This window comes from Chiloscyllium plagiosum, unplaced genomic scaffold (genome assembly GCF_037043375.1).
Source record: "Chiloscyllium plagiosum isolate Xiang-an unplaced genomic scaffold, Cpla_swu_hap1 HiC_scaffold_33, whole genome shotgun sequence".
NCBI lineage: Eukaryota > Metazoa > Chordata > Chondrichthyes > Orectolobiformes > Hemiscylliidae > Chiloscyllium > Chiloscyllium plagiosum.
Window position 1 is genome coordinate 21,120,342 of NW_028270171.1, and position 25,027 is coordinate 21,145,368.

Consider the following 25,027-nt stretch of genomic DNA (forward strand, 5'->3'; position numbering starts at 1 on the left):
GGGGTGTGTTGGAGGAGGGGTGTCGAGTGGGGGGAGGGGTGTGTGGGGGAGGGGTGTGTGGGGGAGGGGTGTGTGGTGGCAGGGGTGTTGGGCATTGGGATGTGGGGGGAGGGGTATATGGGGAGAGGGGTGTGTGGGGGAGGGGTGTGGGTGGAGGTGTGGGGGAGCGGTGTGTGGGGGGTGGGGGGATATGGGGGAGGGGTTGGGGGGAGGGGTGTGGTGGAGGAGTTTGGATGGGGAGGCGAGTGGGGGGGGAAGGGATTTGGGGGAGGGGTGTGAGGGGAGGCGAATGGGGGAGGGGTTTGGGGTGAGGGGTGTTGGGGGGAGGGGTGTGGGTGGAGGGGTATGGGGGATGCGAGTGGGGGAGGGGTGTGTGGGGGAGGCGAGTGGGGGGGAGGGGTATGGGTGGGTTGTGGGGGGAGTGGTGTGGGGGGAGGGGTTTGGGGAGGGTGTGTGGCGGAGGGGAGTGGGAGAAGGGGAGTTGGGGGCAGGGGTGTGGGGGGGGTGTGTGGGGGGAGGGGTGTGGGGGAAGGTATTGGGGGGCGTGTGGGGGAGGGGAGTGGTGGGCAGGGGTGTGGGGGGGAGGGGAGTGGGGGTGAGGCGAGTGGAGGGAGGGCTGTGTGTGGTGGATGGGTATGGGGGAAGCGATTGGGGGTGAGGGCATTGGGGTGAGGGGATTGGGGGAGGAGTATCGGGGAGCGGTATGGGGAGGGGAGTGGGGGGAGGGGTGTGAGGGGGATGCGAGTGGGGGGAGGGATGTGTGGTGGCAGGGGTGTTGGGGAGTGGGGTGTGGGGTGAGTGGGGGAGGGGTAGGTGGGGAGAGGGGTGTGTGTGTGACGGGTGTGGGGGAGGCGAGTGGGGGGAGGAAGTGTGGGTGGGAGGAGTGTGGGGGGAGACGAGTGGGGAGACGATTGGGGGAAGGGGTGTGGGGGGATGTGGTATGGGAGGGAGGGGTGTGGGTGGAGAGGGGTGTGAGTGGGGGGAGGGGTTTCGGGGGAGGGGTGTGGGGGAGGTGAGTGGGGGGAGGGGTTTGGGTGGCTGTGAGTGGGGTGTGGGGTGTTGGGGGAGGGGTGAGGGGTAGGTGGGGAGAGGGATGTGGGTGGGACGGGTGTGGGGGGAGGCGAGTGGGGGGAGGAGTGTGGGGGGGAGGGGTATTGGGGGAGGGGTGTGGGGGGAGACGAGTGGAGAGACGATTGGGGGAAGGGGTGTGGGAGGGAGGGGTGTGGGTGAGGGGTGTGTGTGGGGGGAGGGGTTTCAGGGATGGGTGTGGGGGGAGGTGAGTGGGGGAAGGGGTGTGGGTGGCCGCGAGTGGGGTGTGGGGGGGAGCGGTATGGCGTAGGCAAGTGGGGAGAGGCGAGTGGGGGGAGGTGTGTGGGGGGGAGGGGAGGGGTATGAGGAGTGGGGGCAGGGGTGTCGGGGGAGGCGAGTGGGGGGAGGGGCTTGGGGTGTAGTGGGAGGGGAGTGTAGGGGGAGGGGGGTGGGGCTTGGGGTATAGTGGGAGGGGAGAGGAGGGGGAGGGGGGTGGGGCTTGGGGTGTGGGTGTTCCTGTGAATGAATAGCCCCGCCCATCCTCCTGCCCCTGCGCCTGCGCAGTCTCCCCGCTCTCGCGAGATTTCCCCGGAAGCGGAATGTGATCGAACTGAAGCCGCCGGCGCCTCCTCCCGCGGACTCGCTCTCCCTTTGGATCAGCGTGAGGCGCCGTTTGACTTTCCCCCTCCTCCTGCTCCTGGCTGCCTTGTTTCTCCCTATCCCCCCCCTCCTTCTCTCTCTTTCCCTCCTTCCCCCAGAATCACATTCCAGTGGCTCTACGCGCCAGAAGCTGACCTCTGTCTCTGATTGGCCACAATTAGCCCCATCCCCTCTGCCTATTGGACAATGCCCCTATCAATCACAGTTTCTGTTGGACCCGCCTCTGTTGCAGATAGGCCGTTACCTACCTATCCTCGCTTGCCATTGGTTACCGAGAATGTCTATCACCAATATCTCCTGCTGATTGGCTCTGCTGCCTCTTATGTAAAGCTTCTGATTGGCCGAATCATCTTGTTTCCTCCGTCAATCAAAAACGACTCTCTTAAAGTGACAGCACCCTCGTTTTTAAAGAGACAGCAGTTCCTGTCTCAAAGTGACAGCACCATCCTGGGAAATCATTTTAGTTTAAAAGAAAATCATAATTTGCATGCATTTTGTGTCATAAACCTCAAGGAACAAAAGAGGAGACCATTCGGCCCCTCAAGTCTGTTCCATTTTTTGAGTTCACGGCTGACCTCTGCCTGAATCCTGGTTTCCCAGGTTGTTTTTGTTAATCCCCTTGAGAACAAAAACCTGTAAGTCACAGAAGGGCCAAGCAGCAGATGTGGTCTGAGAGCAATCCATCAGCTTTTCCAATTCTCAGCCCCAGAGGCCGTAGATACTTAGTCATTGAATATATTCCAGACAAAGATTGATATGGTTTCGGCTACCGAAGGAAACGAGGGCACTATGGAAAACCGGAGTTTGTGTGGCAGATCTGCCATTCTTTGATTGAATGGGGCAACATGGTCAAAAGACCACATGCCCTGCATTTGCTCCTTCCTTGTGTTCTTACACGAGAGGGAACCCATGTGGTCTTGAAAGAGCGAAACAAATGTGGGCGGCACGGTGGCACAGTGGTTAGCACTGCTGCCTCGCAGCGCCAGAGACCCGGGTTCAATTCCCGACTCAGGCGACTGACTGTGTGGAGTTTGCACGTTCTCCCCGTGTCTGCGTGGGTTTCCTCCGGGTGCTCCGGTTTCCTCCCACAGTCACAAAGATGTGCAGGTCAGGTGAATTGGCCATGCTAAATTGCCCCTAGTGTTAGGTATAGGGGTAAATGTAGGGGTATGGGTGGGTTGCGCTTCGGCGGGTCAGTGTGGACTTGTTGGGCCGAAGGGCCTGTTTCCATACTGTAATGTAATCTAAAAAATAGAAATGTATGTCTTTTTTAAGAAATCGGCCGTGTCCAAAGTGACTGAATTGCAGAGAAGCAATTCAGTCAGCGAGCTCCCCCAATTTGTCTCCCTCTTACCAATACTGTAATCTCCAGAACGTTTCCTTCGTTAATGTTGTCTCTTGTGCTTCAAACTGACAGGAAAGGAAGCATTTCCAACCCAGTAGATATGGCGGATTGGCACGCACACTTTCAGAATGAAGATGAGGAGGATCCAGAAGAAGCTGAGGATAATGAAGGTACACAGAACATAAATAAAATCACCGATATGTCTGTATCCGGAAAACAAAGGTGGTATATTCCACACTTATTACATTACACATAAGAAACAGGAGCTAGAGAAAGCCATTCAGCCAATGAAACCTGCCCCACCATTCTATAAGATCATGTTTGATCTGCCCTAGGCCTCAACTCCTCTTGATCCAGCTCCTCGTAAGCCCCAATTCTATGATATTTCAAAAATTTACCTACCTACTCTTTATGTACTAACAGTGATCTAGCCTCCACAAGTCTCTGGCATATTGAATCCCAGACATTTGTTACTCTGTAGAAGAAGAAGTTCATTTGCATCTCGGTTTTAAACGATTGTCCCTTATTCTGTAGCTACGTCCATTAATTCAAATCTCTCCCGGTAATGGAAACATCATCTCAACATCTGCCCTGTCAAGCCTCCTCAAGAATTGTATGTTTCAGTAAGGTCACCCTTCATTATGGGACCAGAACTATACACAGTACTCCAGGTGTAGCCTCACCAGCACCCTGTACACCTGACCAGAATTGGATAGCAGACTCCCACTGAGGGCAAACCAGTGTTTTATAAATTTTCACCATAATCTTTTTACTTTTCTTACTAAATATGCCTATTTATAAAACCCAGGATCCCATAGGCCTTTTCCAACCTGCCCTGCCAACTTCAATGACTTGTGCATATCTACCCCCAGGTATCTCTGCTCCTGCACCCCATTCAGAATTATACTCTTCAGTCTGACTTACTTTCCTCTCCGAAACATATCTCTTCACATGTCTCTGAATTAATGACATGACTGCTCGTTCCATCAACCTGTCCGTATACAGAGGAACCTCGATTATGCGAATATCAATTATCCAAACTTCGGATTATCCAAAGGAAATCTCAAGGTCCTGATAGAAACGTTACATCAAAGAGATGTTTCTAACACTGATTGTGTCTTACAATGATTAAAAATGATCTCGGCTTACTGAAATGCTGCCGTGAACAGTCCTGGACATCGATGGGAGCCCAGGCACCACCTCCAAATGACTAACTGCTTTCTCTCTCTCACTCTCTCTCTCTATCTATCTCTCTCCCTCTCTCTCTCTCTTTCTCCCTCTCTCTCTCTCTCTTGCTCACGTCTCCAAATGACTGACTGCTTTCTCTCTCTCTCTATCTCTCTCTCTCTCCCTCTCTCCCACTCTCTCTCTCTCTCCGCACACTTTCCCTGGAGTTCAGGGGTGTACCCTAAACCCAGTTGGGAGGCTTCAGCAATGCTGCAGGTCCCTTACACACACGTGTGTGTCTGCTCAGATACAAACTCTGAGACAGTGAGAGGGAGCAAGGCAGGCAGAGAGAGGATAAAGGAAACTTCAGAAAACTCCGAGCCCCAGAGGAGAGGCATTGAATCAGTTAACCAAATAATCAATTATCCGAATGAAATACTGCCTGCCCATCTTGTTCAGATAATCGAGGTTCCTCTGTATTTGTTTTATTCACTAATGGGCAGCGTTGGTGAGGCCAGCATTTATCGCCCTTCCTTAGCTGTCCCTTGATCATTTCAGAGGCCATGTCTGAGCCACATGGCTAAGGATTGGCAGATCCCGCGTCCGAAAGGGGATTGGTGAACTAGATGGATTTTTAATGAGGGTGTCGCTGGCTAGACTAGAATTTATTGCCCATCCCTAATTGCCCAGATGGTAGTTCAGAGCCAATCGCATTGCTGTGGGTCTGGAGTCACATGTAGGCCAGCCTGGGTAAGGATGGCAGCTTCCTTCCCTAAAAGGACATTAGTGACCCAGATGAGTTGGTACGACAATTAGTAATGGGTTCACGGCCGTCATTAGACACTTAGTTCCAGATTTTTTTGTGAAACTGAATTCAAATTCTATCATCTGCCTTGATGGGATTGGGACCTGGGTCCCCAGAACATGACCTGGGTCACTGGATTAATAGTCCAGTGATAATGCCCATGATTGCCATCAGCATCGTTTTTAATTCCAGATTATTATTAAATTCAAATTTCTCCATCTGCTGTGGTGAGATGTGAACCCACATCTCCAGAGGATTCTGCCTGGTGACATTACCGTGACACTTCTTCACCTTTAGTGCTATCCTCCTCACAGTATCCCTTGCCTTTCTTAGTTCTGTGTTTACAAACACGTTTAAACGTTCACCGTAGATGGCACAATATTCCTCCTGTGTATCTTAGCCACAAATTGCAGAAGGTCTGAGGATGGCTCCTTCGCCTGAGTCTTGACCACCTCCTCACTCTCCCTCCTCCCCCCTGCAGCCGCACAACAGAGAGTGCCACATGCTGCGTGTTTCCAGCATTTTCTGTCTTCACTTCAGGTTTCCCAACGTCCGCGTTACTTTGCTGTAGTTTAGAAGAGGCTGATATCTCTGTTCTCCCAAGTCGGCCTCTATGAGTGAAGGTGCTGTGGTTACAGTAGTTAGAAGGCTGTGAGACCACAGGTACAGACGTTTCACGTGTGTTAGTTGCGTTGGGGCGTTACAGTACAAGAACATAAGAAAGAGGAGCAGGAGTAGACTATCTGGCCCATCGAGCCCACTCCACCATTTAATAAGATCATGGCTGATCTTTTCATGGACTCAGCTCCACGTCCCCATCTGCTCACCATAACCCTTAATTCCTGTACTGTTCAAAAATCTATCTCTGATGGAAATGTGTTGCTGGAAAAGCGCAGCAGGTCAGGCAGCATCTAGGGAACAGGAGAATCGACGTTTCGGGCATTAGCCCTTCTTCAGGATAATGCCCGAAACGTCGATTCTCCTGTTCCCTAGATGCTGCCTGACCTGCTGCGCTTTTCCAGCAACACATTTCCATCTCTGATCTCCAGCATCTGCAGACCTCACTTTCTCCTCAAAAATCTATCTCTGTCTTACAAACATTCAACTGCTTCACTGGGCAGGGAATTCCTGGCTGGGTCAGAGCAGAAATGGCTGTAACAAGCAGGATGTAGTTACTCACACCTTCCCCACTTTTCCATTTGTTCTTTTAGAGGATATTAGATTCGCAGGAAGAGACAGTTTAATTTTCCTCATCGATGCCTCAGAAGCCATGTTTGAAACGAACAATGAGGACACTTCAGCTTTCAACATGACTGTTCAGGTAAGAGGAGACTGGCGATATCACTGGGATGGGAGACAGTGAGGTGTGCAGATGCTGGAGATCAGAGTTGAGAGCGTGTTGCTGGAAAAGCGCAGCAGGTCAGGCAGTATCCGACGAGCAGGAAAATCGACCCAAAAAGCTTGATGAAGGGCTTCAGCCCGAACCGTTGATTTTCCTGCTCTTCGGATGCTGCCTGAACTGCTGTGCTTTTCCAGCAACACGCTCAACACCAATATCCCTGGTATGTCCACTGTAGACACGACTGTACAGCTCTGATAGTGTAGTACTCACGACCCAGTGACCCAGTGGTCCGAACCCCGCTGGGTTACAAGATACACTACAGCAACCAAAGGTGTGCAGGGCAGGTAAATTGGCCGTGCTAAATTGCCCTTAGTGTGAGGCGCATTAGTCAGGGGGGAAATGGGTCTGGGTGGGTTACTCTTCGGCGGGTCAGTGTGGACTTGTTGGGCCGAAGGGCCTGTTTCCACGCTGTAGGGAATCTAATCTAATCTGAACTCACCAAGGCTCCTTCACCTGACCCACAACTATTCCCATTCGGAAGGACAAGAGTAGCAGACATATGGGAACAGCGCCACCTGCAAGTTCCCCGACTGTGCTCAGCTCACATCTGTCACACGCGTTCGCAGAAGTAAAACAAGTTTGAAATTACAGGGGGGAAAAAAGAGCAACATTTTTCATGATCTTGGAAGAGAACTGGGTTTGGAAATTGGCTTCAGATCTCAGGATAGATAATTAGTCACCCTCCAGCAGACCAGAGGACCTTGAGAAGAGAAAGTTTCATGTTAGGAATAAAATAATCCCCTGTGGCTAACACAGCCTTTCTGCCCTTGTGAAACTACACTCTCTGACTCAGCATCAGCAACGGCTGCTAGAGGAAGCCTTTTTTTGCCAAGGAAGTTTGTGGGTAGTTCTGGTTTTATTACTCCCCCCAAGTTGCCCTTGAGAAGGGCAGTTAGAAGTAGGTTTGGTTCCTGTGGTGTAGGGACACCCAGAGTGCTGTGAGGGAAGATTTTGACTGAACAATAGTGAAGGAGTGGTGATATATTTCCACATAAGGATGGTGCGTGGTTTGCAGGGGGTGGTAATCCTATGACCTTTATCCTGTCCTTCGAGAGGTAGAAGTTGTGGATTTGCAAGGTGTTATCTATGGAGCCATGGCGAGTGATAGAGTCATAAAGATGTACAGCACAGAAACAGACCCTTCAAGTCCAACTCACCTATACCAACCAGGTCTCCTAAATTAAGGATGGCACAGTGGCTTAGTGGTTAGCACTGCTGCCTCACAGCACCAGGGACCCGGGTTCAGTTCCAGCCTCAGATGACTGTCTCTGTGTGGAGTTTGCAGATTTTCCCCGTATCTGTGTGGGTTTACTCTGGGTTTTCTCCCACAGTCCAAAGATGTGCAGGTTAGGTGGATTGGCCATGCTAAACCCTTCCTATTCATAGACCCATCCAGATGCCTTTTAAATGTTGTCAATGTACCAGCCTCCACCACTTCCTCTGGCAGCTCATTCCATACACGTACCACCCTCCGTGTGAAAAAATTGCCCCTCAGGTCCCTTTAAAATCTTTCACCTTAAACCTATGCCCTCGGTGTTACAGTGTATCTTGGAGATGGTGCACACTGCTGTACTTCAGTGACAGAGGGAGTGAATGTTTAAGGTGGTAGTGATGGACTGCTTCGCATTGCTTTAGACTGAATGTCCAGCGCTTTCCGGTTCCACCAAGAGCTATGGCTGTTCTGCTGCTGACCAATGTGACTGTCTGCTTGTAGTGTGTTCACAGGGTATACACCAGTAAGATTATCAGCAGTGAACGTGATCTCTTGGCTGTCGTCTTCTTCGGGACTCAGAAGCACAAGAACTCTGTAGACTTCAAGCATGTTTACGTCCTCCATGACTTGGACACACCAGGTAATGTTTGCAGCGGGTGTCTGCTTTTCCAGCACCACACGTTTTGACAATGTTCAGGACCCATCTGTTTAAAGCTACTGCGGCGATCTCCTGCCTGCACTCTTAACTTGGAGGCTTGCTCCGTGCAGTTTGCAATGTGGAAAGTGCAACAGTGAACACCAGCATGATAATGACAATGGATCGTCCTTGTCAGCTGTCTGTAATTATGTTAGCCACTAATTGCCCCCATTAATGAGTCCTGAAGAAATGTTACACCTGAAAGGTCGACATCTCCACCTCCTGACGCTGCCTGGCTTGCCGTGTTCCTCCAGCCCGGCCTACCTACTAGTTGTCCCCATTAGCAGTTATTCATCCTCCCAGGCTCATCTGTTATCCACTCCTTTGTCCAACGTCTCTTTCGACTCTTATCTCCACCTATCATTTATCCTTATACCCCCCCACCCCACCCTTATCTTCTGCATAAAAACCAACATTTTCCTTGCTGCTATCAATTATGAGGGATGGTCACTGGACCTGAAACATTAACTCTGATTTATCGCTACAGATGCTGCCAGACCCCGCTGAGCTTTTCCAGCAATTTCGGTTTCTGTTTCTGATTTCCAGTGTCCGCACCTCTTGGGGTTTTTATAATGACCGGGTGGTCTGTTAATTGCTGAGAAATGACAATTGGGCCGAACACTGGGGTATTTCACTGACTGGTGAACACTTCGGGATGTCTGAAATGGTGATCGGTGATATATAAATGCAACTACTGCTGCTGTTGCTTTTTCTCTCCCCTTATCGTATTTATCCACCCCATTGGATAAAAGCAAAATACTGAGGATGCTGGAAATCTGAAACAAACACTGAATGCTGGAGGAGTTCAACATCTGTGGAGGGAGAAACTGAGTTAACAATTCAAGTCTGATATGACTCCTTCAGAGCGGAATACCTTTGCAATTCTTTGCTTTAATCTTTGCTTCACTGAAATTGCCCTGGGCTCGGCATACAAGTAAAGTTAGACTCAGTGAGAGACGCTGTTTGGTCTGCCTGAAACTTGTTGGTCTTCCAGAGCAAGGAGACGAAAGTGAGCACTGCAGATGCTGGAGATTAGAGCCAAGAGTGTGGTGCTGGAAAAGCACAGGAGGCCAGGCAGCATCCGACGAAGGGCTTTTGCCTGAAATGTCGATTTTCCTGCTCCTCAGATGCTGCCTGACCTGCTGTGCTTTTCCAGCGCCACTCTCTTGGCTGTAAACACTGACAAACCTGTGGGACCTTCATACTGTGTAAACATTAACACATTCTGCAGAACTCTATGCCAGCATTGCCTCAGCACCACCTTCAAATAATGCCCCTCTCTATCTAGGGGGCTCCTGCAAAAACTGACTTAGTTCCAGACTAGGCAAAAGTGAGGACTGCAGACGCTGGAGATCAGAGTCTAGATTAGAGTGGTGCTGGAAAAGCACAGCAGGTCAGGCAGCATCCGAGGAGCAGGAAAATCGAGGTTTCGGGCAAAAGCCCTTCAATCAGGAAAGCTCCTGATGAAGGGCTTTTGCCCGAAATGTCAATTTTCCTGCTCCTCGGATGCTTCCAGAGCAAGGAGTTGACCCTTGATTGAGTTGCAGCTTGGCACATTCCAAGTTCCAGGACTACGTGCTGAGGGACGCAGTAAAGCTTGGGGCAGCTGCCGCCAAGGCACAGAGTGCGGAGAGACTACCGCATAAGGTCTGCCTGCCAAAGTTAAATGGGGTCTGTTCAGGTACTGCACCTTCCTGCTGCCTCAGGTATATGTAAATATAATCTTGTACAAGTAAGAAATGCCTCAGGTTTGTTTGTTGGATTGAGTCAAACTCCAATGTTTGTTTGTTTCTTCAAATACTACTGCATAGAACTGAATCGCTTCACTGACTATGTAATGACTAAAGTATATTATATTAGATTAGATTACTTACAGTGTGGAAACAGGCCCTTCGGCCCAACAAGTCCACACTGACCCGCCGAAGCACAACCCACCCAGACCCATTCCCTTACATTTACTCCTTCACATAACACTACGGGCAATTTAGCATGGCCAATTCACCGAACCTGCACATTTTTGGACTGTGGGAGGAAACCGGAGCACCCAGAGTAAAGCCACGCAGACACGGGGAGAATGTGCAAACTCCACACAGAGAGTCGCCTGAGGCGGGAATTGAACCCGGGTCTCTGGCGCTGCGAGGGAGCAGTGCTAACGACTGTGCCACCGTATATATCTTTGAAATAAAAAAAACTAGGCCCTGAATCAGGTGTTACATGCTTAAAGTGGGATCAAGTAAAGGGAGTTGAAGAGTGTGGTGCTGGGAAAACACAGCCGGTCAGGCAGTGTCCGAGGAGCAGGAGAATCAAAGTTTCGGGCATAAGCCCTTCATCAGGAATGAGGCTTGTGGGCCCGGGGCTGAGAGATAAATGGCAGGGGGGTGGGTGGGGCTGGGGGGGGGGGGGGGGGAAGGGAGCTGAGAATGCGATAGGTGGATGAAGGTGGGGGGGGGGGTGATGGTGATAGATCGGGAGGGAGGGATTGGATAGGTGTGAAAGGAGATGGACAGGTAGGACAGTTCAAGAGGGTAAAGGGAGATTTGGAAACCTGTAAAAGTGAAGTCCCGGTAATTAGAGTAACAACCGGTCAAGTTGGACAGGAAGGGACAGAGAGTCTCCTCGTGAGAGTATATTCACAAATAAGGCCTGTGCAAAGAATAGTGATTAAAACAAAAGTAAAACTTTTCTCTCTGAATCCGAAAGCACTCGTAGCAAGATAGACAAACTAGCTGCTCAATTCGAAATAAAAGATTTAGATTTAATTGTTGTTACAGAAACATTGGCTTGTGACACATATTGTTGACACACCTTCTTGCCTTCAGTATTCTGTAATGAGCCAGGGTTCAATGAGTAATCTCATGATAAGAGATTCCCTGGGATAAAATGATCATAATGCAATCAAATTCAACCTAGGGTTGAAAGGTGTTTGGGCAGGTTTCTGCAGTCACTGTCTTGGATTGTGAGCAGATTGGGCCGTTTGCTGGTGTATGTTTAGCCGATCAATGTCCTAACGTGAATCCATCCCCCCGGACACAGGTGCTAAGCGAGTGTTGGAACTGGACCAGTTCGAGGGAGAGAAAGGGAAGCGTTCCTTCAAGGATCAGATCGGACACAGCACGGACGGCTCACTGGCTGACGCTCTCTGGGTCTGCTCCAACCTCTTCAGTGATGTCCACCTCAAACTGAGCCACAAGCGCATCATGCTGTTCACCAATAACGACAATCCCCATGCCAAAGACAGCTCCAAAGCACGAATGGCCCGGACCAAGGCCAGCGACCTCCGAGAGACAGGTGCGTGGGCGATTATTACCATCAAACATCGCTATTTATTTGTCAGCAACTGGGCAAAAGAATTGCAGTATGTTACATCCTCACTTAAGCTTCATTCCTAAAATGTGCAACTTTATAACTGGCTGATTGGAAAATACCTCGAGTCATCCAGCACGGAAACAGACCGTTCGGCCCAACCAGTCCATGCTGCCAGTAATCCCACATTAAACGGGTCCCACTTGCCTGCTCCTGACCCATATCCCTCCAAAGATTTCTTATTCGTGTGCTTAACAAAATATCTTTTAAATGTTGTAAGTGTATCTGCATCCACTTCCTCTGGAAGTTCACTCCTCATGATTTTACAAACTTCTATAAGGTCACCCCCCAACCTCCGACACTCCAGTAAAAAATGTCCCAGTTATCCAGCCTCTCCTTATAACTCAAACCTTCCATACTCGGCAACATCCTGGTAATTCTCTTCTGAACCCTCTCCAGTTTAATAATATCCTTCCTGTAACAGGGAGACCAGAACTGGACACAGTATTCCAGAAGAGGCCTCACCAATGTGCTGTACAACCTCAACATGACGTCCCAACCCCTATACGCAGAGGTCTGAGCAATAAAGGCAAGCGTGCTAAATGCCTTCTTAAGTGCCCTTCTTTCCTGATGAAGGGCTTATGCCCGAAACGTCGACTCTCCTGCTCCTCGGATGCTGCCTGACCGGCTGTGCTTTTCTAGCACCGCACTCTCAACTTTCTACCTGTGATGCAAATTTGAAAGAACTATGTACCTGAACCGCTAGTTCTCTCTGTTCTACAACACCACCCAAGGCCCTATTTTTAATTATAGAAGTCCTATTCCTGTTTGCTTTATCAAAATGCAGTACCTTGTAGGACCATGAATGGTAATAGAGGTGAGTAGAGCCAAAACCATGGAGGGATTTGACTCGATTAAAAACTGTGTTTCATATTCATTTGACATCAAACCGGGTTAGGCTGGAGTTCCACGTAAAAACCTCTTCACTGCTTTGACTGTCATGGCTGACACGTGAGGCATGTCCCTCAGGAGTGGCCATAAGGCAGTTTTAGAACAGGAGCTGGTGACCCACCAGTGGATGGAACTGAGAGGCAGCGAGTGACTTACTGTGTCTTAGGAGCTTGCCCTAGACCAGGAGGAGGGATTCTCACAACCTCAACCACTTGCTCCCCTCTTCCCCTCTCCTCATAACCCCTCCCCCCTGCTAGACACCTACTGACTCAGGAGCGAATAATATAAATGTACAGGGCCCATGTTAAGACCACGTTAAGACTGGACGCCTTCTTGCAGAGGGCTTTAGGGAACATCTCTGGGACACCCGCACCAATCAACCCCACTGCCCCGTGGCCAAACATTTCAACTCCCCCTCCCACTCTGCCGAGGACATGCAGGTCCTGGGCCTCCTCCACCGCCGCTCCCTCACCACCTGACGCCTGGAGGAAGAACGCCTCATCTTCCGCCTCGGAACACTTCAACCCCAGGGCATCAATGTGGACTTCACCAGTTTCCTCATTTCCCCTCCCCCCCCCCCCCCCCCCACCTCACCCCACTCCAAACTTTCAGCTCAGCACCGCCCTCATGACCTGTCCCACTTGTCAATCTTCCTTCCCACCTATCCGCTTCAACCTCCCCTCCGACCTATCACCTTTACCCCCCACTTCCATCCGCCTATTGCATTCTCAGCTACCTTCCCCCCCCAGCCCCACCCCCTCCTATTTATCTCTCCACCCCCCAAGGCTCCCAGCCTCATTCCTGATGAAGGGCTCCTGCCCGAAACGTCGATTTTCCTGCCCCTCGGATGCTGCCTGACCTGCTGCGCTTTTCCAGCACCACTCTAATCAAGACCCTCCTCAGTCAATCAAAACCATCCCAGGAAATCATATTGGTCAAAAGCGACCTAGAAAGAAACCATTCTAATCTTCTTGCAAAAACAGAAAATGTTGGAAAAACGCAGCAGGTCTGGCAGCATCTGTGGAGAGAGAGCATAGTTAACATTTCAAGTCCAGTGACCCTTCCCTCAGCACCGATGGGAGCTAGGAAAAGGTTGGCATATATTACAGAAGATGATGTCGGGAGAGAAGGAAATGATGGATGGAGGTAGAGCTCAAAGAGAAAAAAAAAACTGTTGTACAGTCAAAGGAGGGGGTAAAGATCAGCCTGGGAGAGTGAATATCCTCTCCTGCTTTCATAATCTCTACCCTGGGCAAGAACTTGAATGATCTGAGGAAAGTAAGGGGAGAAGGTCTTTTTGTGAAAAGGTATTATCAAAAGAGAAATGTTAATAAAGTGCGTTGTTGGTGTGAGTGGAGTTGTCAATGCCTTCTCTGTGTGCAGGCATCATCCTGGACCTGATGCATCTCAGGAAACCCGGTGGGTTCGACACATCCCTCTTCTACCGTGACATTGTCAGCGTCACAGAGGATGAGGACGGCGCCGCACAAGGCAGGGAATCGGCCAAGTTGGACGATCTGCTGCGGAAAGTGTGGGCCAAGGACTACAAGAAAAAGGCCACCACCAGGTCAGCGGTCTCAGGAACAGCACAGAGTCTCCAGGCTCCCAGGAGACTCGGAGGTTTCAGATTGAGTTGCCGGCGCTCTCTTTCCAATGAGGTGCGGATCTCGGCAGCAGTCCCATGGCACAGCGGGTAGCGTCCCTGCCCCTGAGCCAGGAGCTGCGGGTTCGAATCCCAGCCCCGGGACTGAGGAAGGTTCTGTTTGTAATGCAGTCGCGCGCATTGCTTATCGACCTGTAGCTCCTTCCAACACACAAGCGGTGGGTGGTATGAGTCATAGTCAGCTCTGCCTCCCCTGGAGTGGCACCTTTCAAAACCCCCAGCCTCTGGCAACTCATTCAACAACAACAAAAACACTGTAGTGTTCCAGCTGTGAGTGGTTTAGACCCATACTCACTCGGGTTTAGAAGGGTGAGACGAGACCTAATTGGAATGTGTAAAATGCTAAAAGAAATTGATAAATTAGACATAGAGTCTAAAAAGTGTGGTGCTGGAAAAGCACAGCTGGTCAGGCAGCATCCGAGGAACAGGAGAGTCAACGTTTCGATCTGCTTCCTGATGAAGGGCTTATGCCCGAAACGTCGACTCTCCTGCTCCTCGGATGCTGCCTGACCTGCTGTGCTTTTCCAGCACCACACTCTCGACTCTGATCCCCAGCATCCGCAGTCCTCACTTTCCACTGGAGCAGGTGTTTCTTCATGTTGGTCAGTGTAGAATGAGAGGTCATAGCTTTAGCGTAAGGGAAATTATTTCTCTCAAAGGAATCTGTGGAATTCACTCCCCCAGAGTGCAGTGGATGCCAGAACGCTAGATAAATTTGAGGAGGCGAGATTCATTAGTAAAGGGTTGAAGGGTTATGGGGGAAGAGAGCTGGAGAATGGAGTTGAGGTCTAAGTGAAGATCAGCCATTATTGTATTAAGCGGCAGAACATGCTTGAGGGGCTGAATGGCCTCCTCCCGCTTTTATGTCCTAAGAGCGACCAAACAGGCTGGGGTCGTTTTGCTTGGAGCAGAGAAGGCTGAGGAGATGTACGAGATTGGGATGGGCATTGATAGAATCAGTTTGGACAAATGTTTTCCCCTAGTAGAGAAGGGGCATATGTTTCCCAGGGGCATATGTTTCGGGTCAGAGGCAAGGGGCTCTGAGGAGAAACCTACTTACCCGGAGTGTGGTGGATATGTGGAACTCACTGTCTGAACGGCTGGCGGGGGCAGGAACCACCACCACATTTAAAAGCTATTTAGATGAACGTTTGAAATGTCATCACATCAAGGCTCTGGGCCAAACGCTGGGAAATGAGATTACAATATACAGGTGCTAGTACAGACACAATGGGCAGAAGGGCCCCATTCCATGCTATATCGGAAGGATGTTGTGAAATTTGAAGGGGTTCAGGAAAGACTCACAAGGATGTTGCCAGGGTGGGAGGGTTTGACCTATAGGGCGAGGCTGAACAGGCTGGGGCTGTTTTCCCTGGAGCGTTGGAGGCTGAGGGGTGACCTTATAGTGGTTTATAAAATCATGAGGGGCATGGATAGGATAAATAGATAAGGTCTTTTCCTTGGGGTGAGAGAGTCCAGAACTAAAGGACATAGGTTCAGGGTGAGAGGGGAAAGATTTAAAAGGGACCTAAGGGGCAACTTTTTCACGTAGAGGGTGGTACATGTATGGAATGAGCTGCCAGAGGAAGTGGTGGAGGCTGGTACAATTACAACATTTAAGAGGCATTTGGATGGGTATATGAATAGGAAGGGTTTGGAGGGATATGGGACTAAATTGGGTTGGGATATCTGGTCAGCATGGATGGGTTAAACCGAAGGGTGTGTTTTCGTGCTGTACATCTCTATGACTCGATATATAACTCTATAAGCAGATGCAAGCCCGTGTTTTGTCTGCCTGATGTGACAATAGGTGGAGAAAGCTTCCGAGTCAAAGTGGATCTTGGCAGACTTTATGTCTGAGCTCAGGTTTACAATCCATTCAAAAATGCAGTGTCACTCAAACTCAGATTGGAAACGTAATCCCTGGCTACTCTTGGGAAGAGAGGCCATGACAGTTTCTGATGGACTGGAGTGTGGTTTCCATTGAAGTGGACAGAAAGGCTGTTGTTGATGTGGATGGTGTAATCTTTGAAAGTTGCCACTCAGGTGGATAGAGCTTGTAAGAAGGCCTATGGTGTATTAGCGTTCATTAGCAGAGGGATTGAATTCAAGAGTCATGAAGTGATGTTGCAACTGTACAGGACTTTGGTTAGGCCACATTTGGAGTACTGTGTGCAGTTCTGGTCGCCTCACTTTAGGAAAGATGTGGAAGCTTTGGAGAGGGTTGCAGAGGAGATTTACCAGGATGTTGCCTGGAATGGAGAATAGGTCGTACGAGGATAGGTTGAGCGTGCTAGGCCTTTTCTCATTGGAACGGCGAAAGATGAGGGATGACTTGATAGAGATGTATAAGATGATCAGGGGAATAGATAGAGCAGACAGTCAGAAACTTTTTCCCCGGGTACAACAGAGTGTTACAAGGGGACATAATTTAAGGTGAAGGGTGGAAGGTATAGGGGAGATGTCAGGGGTAGGTTCTTTACCCAGAGAGTGGTGGGGGCATGGAATGCGCTGCCTGTGGGAGTGGCAGAGTCAGAATCATTGGCGAACTTAAAGTGGCAATTGGATAGGTACATGGATGGGTGCTTAAGCTAGGACAAATGTTCGGCACAACATCGTGGGCCGAAGGGCCTGTTCTGTGCTGTATTGTTCTATGTTCTGTGTCAGAGCGGATTAATGAGCGGGGCCAATTTTCTCTCGTCGAGGTGTAACCAAGCTCTTTAAAATAATGAAATATGTTGCAAGAATAGCAGCCGAGGGTTGAATCTTCACTCGTAGGAAAGGACTAAATTAAAGATTATTATGAGACCGTGACCAAGGAGTCAAATTGGGAATTGCTTCACCTTGGGAATGGTGAGAACGTGGAACTCAGTCCAGCAGGGAGTGGTTGAAGAGAACAAACTGGGCGCGTTTAAAGGGAGGCTTAGACCAACATTTGGCAGAGAAAGAATGAGAGAGGGTTTAGCTGATAAACAAGAGGGTCAGGAAAAGGCCTGTGAGGAGCTTAAGTAACCTGGTGAGCTGAATGGCCGGTTTCGAGATAATGTCTAATCCGAGTCAAAACGTGTGGCGATGGAAAAGCACAGCCAGTCAGGCAGCATCCGAGGAGCTGGAGAGTCAACCTTTCGGATATACGCTCTTCATCAGGAACGTTGACTCTCCTGCTCCTCGGACGCTGCCTGGCCGGCTGTGCTTTTCCAGCGCCACACTTTTTAACTCTGATCTCCAGCGTCTGCACTTTCTCGTAATTTCTAATCAGCCTGTTCAGAGGAGTTATAACCACACCCCTCGAGCAGGTGGGACCTGAATCCAGGCCTCCTGGTCCAGAGGTAGCAACACTACCTTTGAAATGTTATGGAGGGCAGCGAGGGTGTACTCCACTCCTGGTGGTTGCCTGTCTGGCCTGATTCTAGGCTGTAAGTTCAGCACAAGAACATTGGTCACCTCATGTTGCTTTGAAGCTGTACTGTTGGTAAATGTGGCAGCTTTTGTCCACTAAAATTCCCACAGTGAGACAAATTACTATTCCTGTTTGCGGCTGGTTAACGGAGGAATGAATGTTGTCCAAGACGGGGCTTCCCTGATCTTTTCCTTATTCGTTCATAAGATATAAGCATCATTGCCTGGGCCAACATTTATTGGCCATCCCTGGTTGCCCTTTAGATGGTGACGGTGAGCTGCCTTCTTGAACCGCTGCAGTCCATTGGGTGTAGATAGACCCACAATGCCCTTAGGCAGGGAATTCCAGAATTCCAACTGAAGGAACAGCAATATATTTCCAAGTCAGGACACTGCTGCCATGGGATCCTGGCACCCGGCTAACTAGGTTGAACAGGCTGGGTCTGTTTTCCCTGGAGCGTCGGGGGCTGAGGGGTGACCTTATAGAGGTTTATGAAATCATGAGGGGCATGGATAGGGTAAATAGACAAGGTCTTTTCCCTGGGGTGTGGGAGTCCAGAACTAGAGGGCATAGGTTTAGGGTGAGAGGGGAAAGATATAAAAGAGACCTAAGGGGCAACGTTTTCACACAGAGGGTGGTACGTGTATGGAATGAGCTGCCAGAGGAAGTGGTGGAGGCTGGTACAATTGCAACATTTAAGAGGCATTTTGATGGGTATATGAATAGGAAGGGTTTGGAGGGATATGGGCCGGGTTCTGGCTGGTGGGACTAGATTGGGTTGAGACATCAGGTCGGCATGGACAGGTTGGACCGAAGGGTCTGTTTCGGTGCTGCACACCTCTATGACTCTGAGAGAGTCCGGATCTAAGTTTAACCCTTCGCCCCTAAAGCTGTCACCTTTTGCAGCCACGTGGTGTGCATTAGCAAGTGTCAGCTTTGATGTGTCTCTGCCCTGTTGCCCCTCTCCTTCATGTGGTATTGACAGCATTTGATGTTTCTGTCCTTCAGGCTGAACCTGAAACTGGGAGAAGGCATGGAGCTTTCCGTCGGAGTTTACAACCTGATCCGGAGTGCCAGGAAGCCCACGGCGATCCGCCTTTACCGAGAGACTAACGAGCCGGTCAAAACCAAAACCCGCTGGTTTAACGGGGAGACAGGCAGCTTGCTCCTGCCCAGTGACACCAAAAAGGCCCAGGTAGTGAACCTTCTCATTGCTCAACCAAAAGACAACATCCACATGAGGATGGGCAACGACCAGGAGTGAGGGGGCTGTGGTATATTGTAATGTCCCCGGACTAATTACTCAGAGTCTTATGGGTACATGGGTTTCACCGTGGCACATAGTGACATCTGAATTCAGTGAAAATCTGGCATTAAAAACCAAGCATGATAGTCATCATGGAATTGTTAATGGTATCCATCGGCGGGGCGGGGGAAGCTGCGGTCCACTAATGTCTTTTAGGGACAGAAATCTGCCATCCTTACCTGGTCTGGCCTACATGTGACTCCAGCCTCACCAGCGATATGATTAACTCTGAGCTGCCTTTTGAAATGGTGAAGCAAGATTTTAAGTTAAAGGGGCAGTTGGGATGGGCATTAAGGGCGTCACAGTGGCCCAGTGGTTAGCGCTGCTGCTGCCTCACAGCGCCAGGGACCCGGGTTCGATTCCAGCCTCGGGCGACTGTCTATGTGGAGTTTGGACGTTCTCGCTGTGTCTGCGTGGGTTTCCTCTGGGTTTCCTCCCATACTCTGAAGACGTGCAGGTCAGGTGCATTGGCCATGGCAAATGTGAGGTTGCGGGGATAGGATAGGGGGCTGTATCTGTGTGGGACGCTCTTCAGAGGGTCGGTGTAGATTCAATGGGCCGAATGGCCTCTTTGTGCACTGTAAGGATTCTATGGTTCTTCAATGATTCTAAATTCTGGCCTTGCCAATGACGCACATGACACCAACAATGACACCCACATCCTGGGAGTGAAAACAATAGGTCATCAGGCCCCACCAGGCTTGCTCTGCCATTGAGTAAGATCGTGGATGATCTGATTACAACTTCAAATTCACACCCACCCGCCCCCAATAACCTTTCACCCCCCTTTTCTTAACTGGGATCTATCCACCTCAGCCGTAAAAAAAGATTCAGCGGCTCTGCTTCCAGCAGCTTCTCCGGGAGCACGTCCCAAAGATTCACGACTCTCTGTGAGAAAAAAAGAATCTTACCCCTCTCTGTCTTAAATGGGCAACCTCTGAGTGACAGTCAAAGCACAGCTGGTCAGGCAGCATCCGACGAGCAGGATAGTCAACGTTTCGACCTTGTTCAAGATCCTCCCACAAAAGGAAACATCTTCAACACGTCCATCCAGTCGAGACCCTGTTGGTTCATATTTGTCCCATCCACGTCACCTCTTCCAGCAGACACAATCCTAACCAGTCCAAACTTACCTCACAACACAATTTTCTTGCTCCAAGTACTGGTCTGATAAACCTTCTCTGAACTGCTTCCATATAAATAACTGAAGCATGATCTCCCTACTTGTGCATTCAATCCCTTTGCGATAAATTATATCATCCTGTTAACTTTCCAAACATGGAATCTCAATTTGTAGCATACAACTCGTCCATGCTGACCAGGGTTCCCAAACTAAACCAGCCCCACTTGCCTGCATTTGGTCCATATTCCTCTGAACCTTTCCTATTCATGTACCTGTCCAAATGTTTTTTGAATGCTGTAATTGTGCCTGCATCTACCATTTCCTCTGGCAGTTCATTCCTCACACGAATCACCCTCAGTGTGAAAAAATTACGCCTCAGATATCTCTTTCCCCTCTCACCTTAAACCTATACTCTCCAGTTTTGAACTCCCCTACCCTGGACAAGACCTTGGCTATTCACTTTATCTATGCTCCTCATGATTTTATAAACCTCTATAATGTCACCCCTTAACCTTCTGTGTTCCCACGAAAACGTGTCCCAGTTCATCCAGCCTCTCCTTATAACTCAAACCCTCCATTCCTGGCAACACCCTGGAAAATGTTGTCTGATCCTTCTCCAGTTTAATGATATCCTTCCTATAGCAGAACTGTGGACAGTACTCCAAAAATGGCCTCACCGATGATGTCTCAACTCCTATACTCAATGGACTGACCAATGAAGGCAAGCATACCAAATGCCTTCTTTACCGCTTTGAAGAAGGGTTACACCCGACACGTTGATTCGTCACCACCTGATACTGCCTGCCTTGCTGTGTTCCCCCAGCCTCCTGCCTGTCCCTCCTGATGCTGCCTGCCTTGCTGTGTTCCCCCAGCCTCCTGCCTGTCCCTCCTGATGCTGCCTGCCTTGCTGTGTTCCTCCAGCCTCCTGCCTGTCCCTCCTGATGCTGCCTGCCTTGCTGTGTTCCTCCAGCCTCCTGCCTGTCCCTCCTGATGCTGCCTGGCTTGCTGTGTTCTCCCAGCCTCCTCCCTGTCCCTCCTAATGCTGCCTGCCTTGCTGTGTTCCCCCAGTCTCCTGCCTATCCCTCCTGATGCTGCCTGCCTTGCTGTGTTCCTCCAACCTCCTGCCTGTCCCTCCTGATGCTGCCTGGCTTGCTGTGTTCCTCCAGCCTCCTGCCTGTCCCTCCTGATGCTGTCTGGCTTGCTGTGTTCCTCCAGCCTCCTGCCTGTCCCTCCTGATGCTGCCTGGCTTGCTGTGTTCCTCCAGCCTCCTGCTTGTCTACCTCAGATTCCAGCATCTGCAGTGTTTTTGTCTCTTTTTTACCACATTGTCTATCTTCAACTCCACTTTTGAGGAACTATTTATGTTACTGGATTATCTCTGCTGATCTGATGTGAGAAAATGTGACCTGTGTTATGAGTGCTGAGCACATCTGTGCCTCTCAGCTCAGTTTACCAGAAGGAAATTAGTGTAAACAGATGGCTCACTAATGTCACACAACATGATTATAGTAATCCAGAGGACCATAGGGTTGCTGTCTCATTAGAGAGAGAGAGAGACAACTGACGTTCACTTTAACCTGAGGGTCACTGTGCCTGATGCAAGGGTCATGGTGGAGAAACCTAGACCTTCGCGGTAACGTCAGCTGGGGTGGCAATTGAAGTTATGTTGTTGGCTTCACTCTGCGTCACAAACCAGTCGTCCAGCCCACTGAGCGAACCAGCCTTGCAAGGTGATAACGTTCCACAGCGTGATCAGTTCCTGTTCTCAGTACAAACATGCTCAGCACTAATAAGACTGGTCATATTTTTTCCACATAAGATCAATTCTTGTTTTCAGTTTGACATTGAAATGGGCGATCATCACATTTACATCAGCGTCAACTTATAAACTCAAATGCCTGTAACCTAACTCACACTGAGTCCTGTGGTTAGCAACTTACATTGCCCTAGCAACGCCTGAATTTTCAAATTCTCATCTTTGATTTCAAATACCTTCATGATCTCCCGATCTCTGTTCCCTCCTGTAGCCCCACAGTGCTATGATATCTCTTTGAGATCTCTGTACCTCTCAGAGTATCATCTCTTGCATAACCCTGATTTTCTTCATTATTGGCAACTGTGTCCTGCAGCTGCTGGGCCCTAGGTGCTCAAAGTCTGTCCATATACCTCTTTTTTCATCTGTCTCTCTCTTTCTCTCACTTGCCCATCCCTCTCTTTCTCTCTCCCTGTCCCCCACCTCTCTCTCCCCCCCCTTTCTCTCTCCCTTTCCCTCCCTCTCTTAAGACAGCCTCTTTGACCAAACTTTTGTTCCCCTGAACTAACCTCTTTATGTGACTTGTTGTAAAATATAATCTTATAGGGCTCCTGTGAAGAAATGTGTGATCATTTACCATGTTAAATTTGCTCTATAAAGACAAATTATTTATTCTTTCTTGGGTGTGGGTGTCACTGACTAGGTCACAATTCCTATTCCCATCCCTAACTGTCCTTGAGAACGGTGATGAATCACTGCAGTCCATGGGCTGTAGGTACACCCACAATGCCGTTAGGAAGAGCGTTTCGCAATTTTGACCGAGTGACACTGAAGAGACTGTGATATAGTTGCAGCTCAGAATGGAGTGTGGCTTTGGAGCGGAACTTGAAGGTGATGGTGTTCTTCTGCATCTGCTGCCTTTGTCCTTCTCAATGGGAGGTGTCCCAGGTTTGGAGGCGCAGTGGAAGGAAATATAGTGAAGTGGTGCAGTGCATCTTGGAAATGGTACACACTGAAAGAAGTGGTCATGTGTTTGGAAAGTACAGTTTAAGGAGTTTTGGTGAATTTCTGCACTGCGCCTCATAGATGGTACACACCACTGTTACTGAGCACCGGTGGTGGAGGGAGTGAGTGCTTGTGGATGTGGTACCAATCAAGGAAGGGTGTTTTGTCCTGGATGCTGTCAAGCTTCTTGAATGTTGTTGGAGCTGCCCGCATCCAGGCAGGTGAGGAGTATTCCATCAGATGGTGTAGATGGTGGACGCACTTTGGGGAGTCAGGAGGTGAGTAACTTAAAAGCTCTTTTGTACAGTTTCGTGCAGCTGCAATCCTGACATTGTTCCTTTTTTTGTCCTGAGGTTTACGGACGCAGGCAGATTGTTCTGGAGAAAGAGGAAATAGAGGAGTTGATGAGGTTTGATGCTCCAGGCTTGGTCCTCATTGGTTTCAAGCCACTGTCTCTGTTAAAGCAGCACCATTACATCAGAACATCCCAATTCATTTACCCAGAGGAGACGATGATAACAGGTAACTCGTCACCACGTGACTTGAGACTCCAGAGTTTCTCCTCTGAGTGGGGGGGGGGGGGGGGGGGGGGGGGGGGAGAGACGATGGTTCAGGTTACAAACCCAGTTGGGAGAAAGTTAAAAATCACACAACACCAGGTTATAGTCCAACAGGTTTATTTGGAAGCACTAGCTTTCGGAGCGACGCTCCTTCATCAGCTGGTTGTGGAGCAGGATCATAAGACACAGAATTTATAACAACAGTGTCATGGACCGTAATATTAAACTTGGGGAGAAATGATGGGGAAACTGTGCTGGTAGCACGAACAGTGAAAAATGCTATTTTCCTAACAGCGAATGTTGCAGCATGTAGTGGGGAAGAGTATTACCGTCGCTGGGATGGGGGTGGTGGTTGGTGGCATTGAATACTAATACACTGCACCCAGACTAAACACAGCTGCTGCTGCTGCGTCATTGCTCAGAATGCCTCAACCCTGCGTCACTGCTTGACATGAGCTGAGAACTTTGATGACTAAGAACTGAGAGAATGGTATTGAGCTCATTGTAACTTCTCCCTGTGGCCCACTTCTCCGCCCCCCCCCCCCTCCCCCATTAGTCCGTGATATTCTGTGTCCCCCAGTGGCCAGCAGAGGCTGAGTCACTGAACATATTCAAGGCTGAGTTAGATTTTTCGATCAATCAGGAAGTTATCAGCTATGGGGTCAGGCGTTCAGATTGGAGTTAAAGCCACGATCTACCAAGTAGCTGTGCCGAAGCAACTGGTGGAATTTAATTTCAGTTCCTAAAGGTGGATTTCTCAAGCTAACGTCAGTAACAGTAAGCACCACAATCGTCATCAGTTGTTCTAAAAAATGCCTCTCACCTCACTAATGTCCCGTAGTTGTTTACTTGCACAGAATTTGAGAATTGCTGAAGAAAAGCACATTTGGTCAAAGCTTTTTGTTGTGCTCACTTACGGACAACTCACAAGGAATCCCAAAGTAAAGGGAAAACAGCATTTACAGCGCAACCTTGGTTATCCGAACATCAATTATCCGAATTTCGGATTATTCGAACAAGATCTCAAAGTCCCGTAAAAACGGCATTCAGAAACTCAGCATTCAGTTATCGGTTAAACGGCATTATGGCGTGCTTTGCCGGATAACCGAGAAATGTTTGATAATCGGCTGTCAGATCGGTTACCCGAACAATCAATTATCCGAACAAAAAAACTCCCTGCCCATCTCGCTGGGTTAATTGAGGTTCTACTGTACAGTGTGTGAGAGAAGAGCGTTGGTTAGTTCGCAAGTGGACCCATGTCGAGGCATTGTCATGGAGTATGTACCAGTTAATGATGATTGACAGTTGTTGATCGAGGAGGCAATGGCCTCGTGGTATTATCACTCGACTGTTAATCCAAAGACCCAGGAAATTTTCAGAGGATCTGGGTTCACATCCAACCATGGCAGATGGTAGACTCTGAATCCAATAAAAATCTGGAATTAAGAGTCTAGTGATGACCATGAATCCATTGCGGATTGTTAGAAAACCCCAGCTGATTCACGAATGTCCCTTGAGAAAAGGGAACTGCCATCCTTAGCTGGACTGGGCCTCCATGTAACTCCAGATCCACGGCAACGCGGCTGACCCTTAACTGCCCTCTGGGCAATTAGGGATGGGCAATAAATGCTGGCCTAGTGAGTGA

At 49.5% G+C, this 25,027-nt stretch overlaps 1 protein-coding gene across 2 annotated transcripts in view; it reads left to right on the forward strand.

Annotated features, from left to right (window-relative positions):
- Positions 1-1,606: 1,606 nt before the first annotated feature.
- The window catches only part of xrcc6 (X-ray repair cross complementing 6), a 34,939-nt gene continuing 11,518 nt past the window's right edge, over positions 1,607-25,027 (forward strand). For both annotated transcript variants that reach the window (XM_087978337.1, XM_087978338.1), the window contains exons 1-8: positions 1,607-1,690; positions 3,107-3,204; positions 6,218-6,327; positions 8,123-8,261; positions 11,352-11,606; positions 13,956-14,139; positions 18,644-18,830; positions 23,176-23,344. In XM_087978337.1, the coding sequence (XP_087834463.1) occupies positions 3,135-3,204; positions 6,218-6,327; positions 8,123-8,261; positions 11,352-11,606; positions 13,956-14,139; positions 18,644-18,830; positions 23,176-23,344 (1,114 nt within the window). In that variant the 5' untranslated portion in view covers positions 1,607-1,690; positions 3,107-3,134. The remainder of the gene's footprint in view (positions 1,691-3,106; positions 3,205-6,217; positions 6,328-8,122; positions 8,262-11,351; positions 11,607-13,955; positions 14,140-18,643; positions 18,831-23,175; positions 23,345-25,027) is intronic.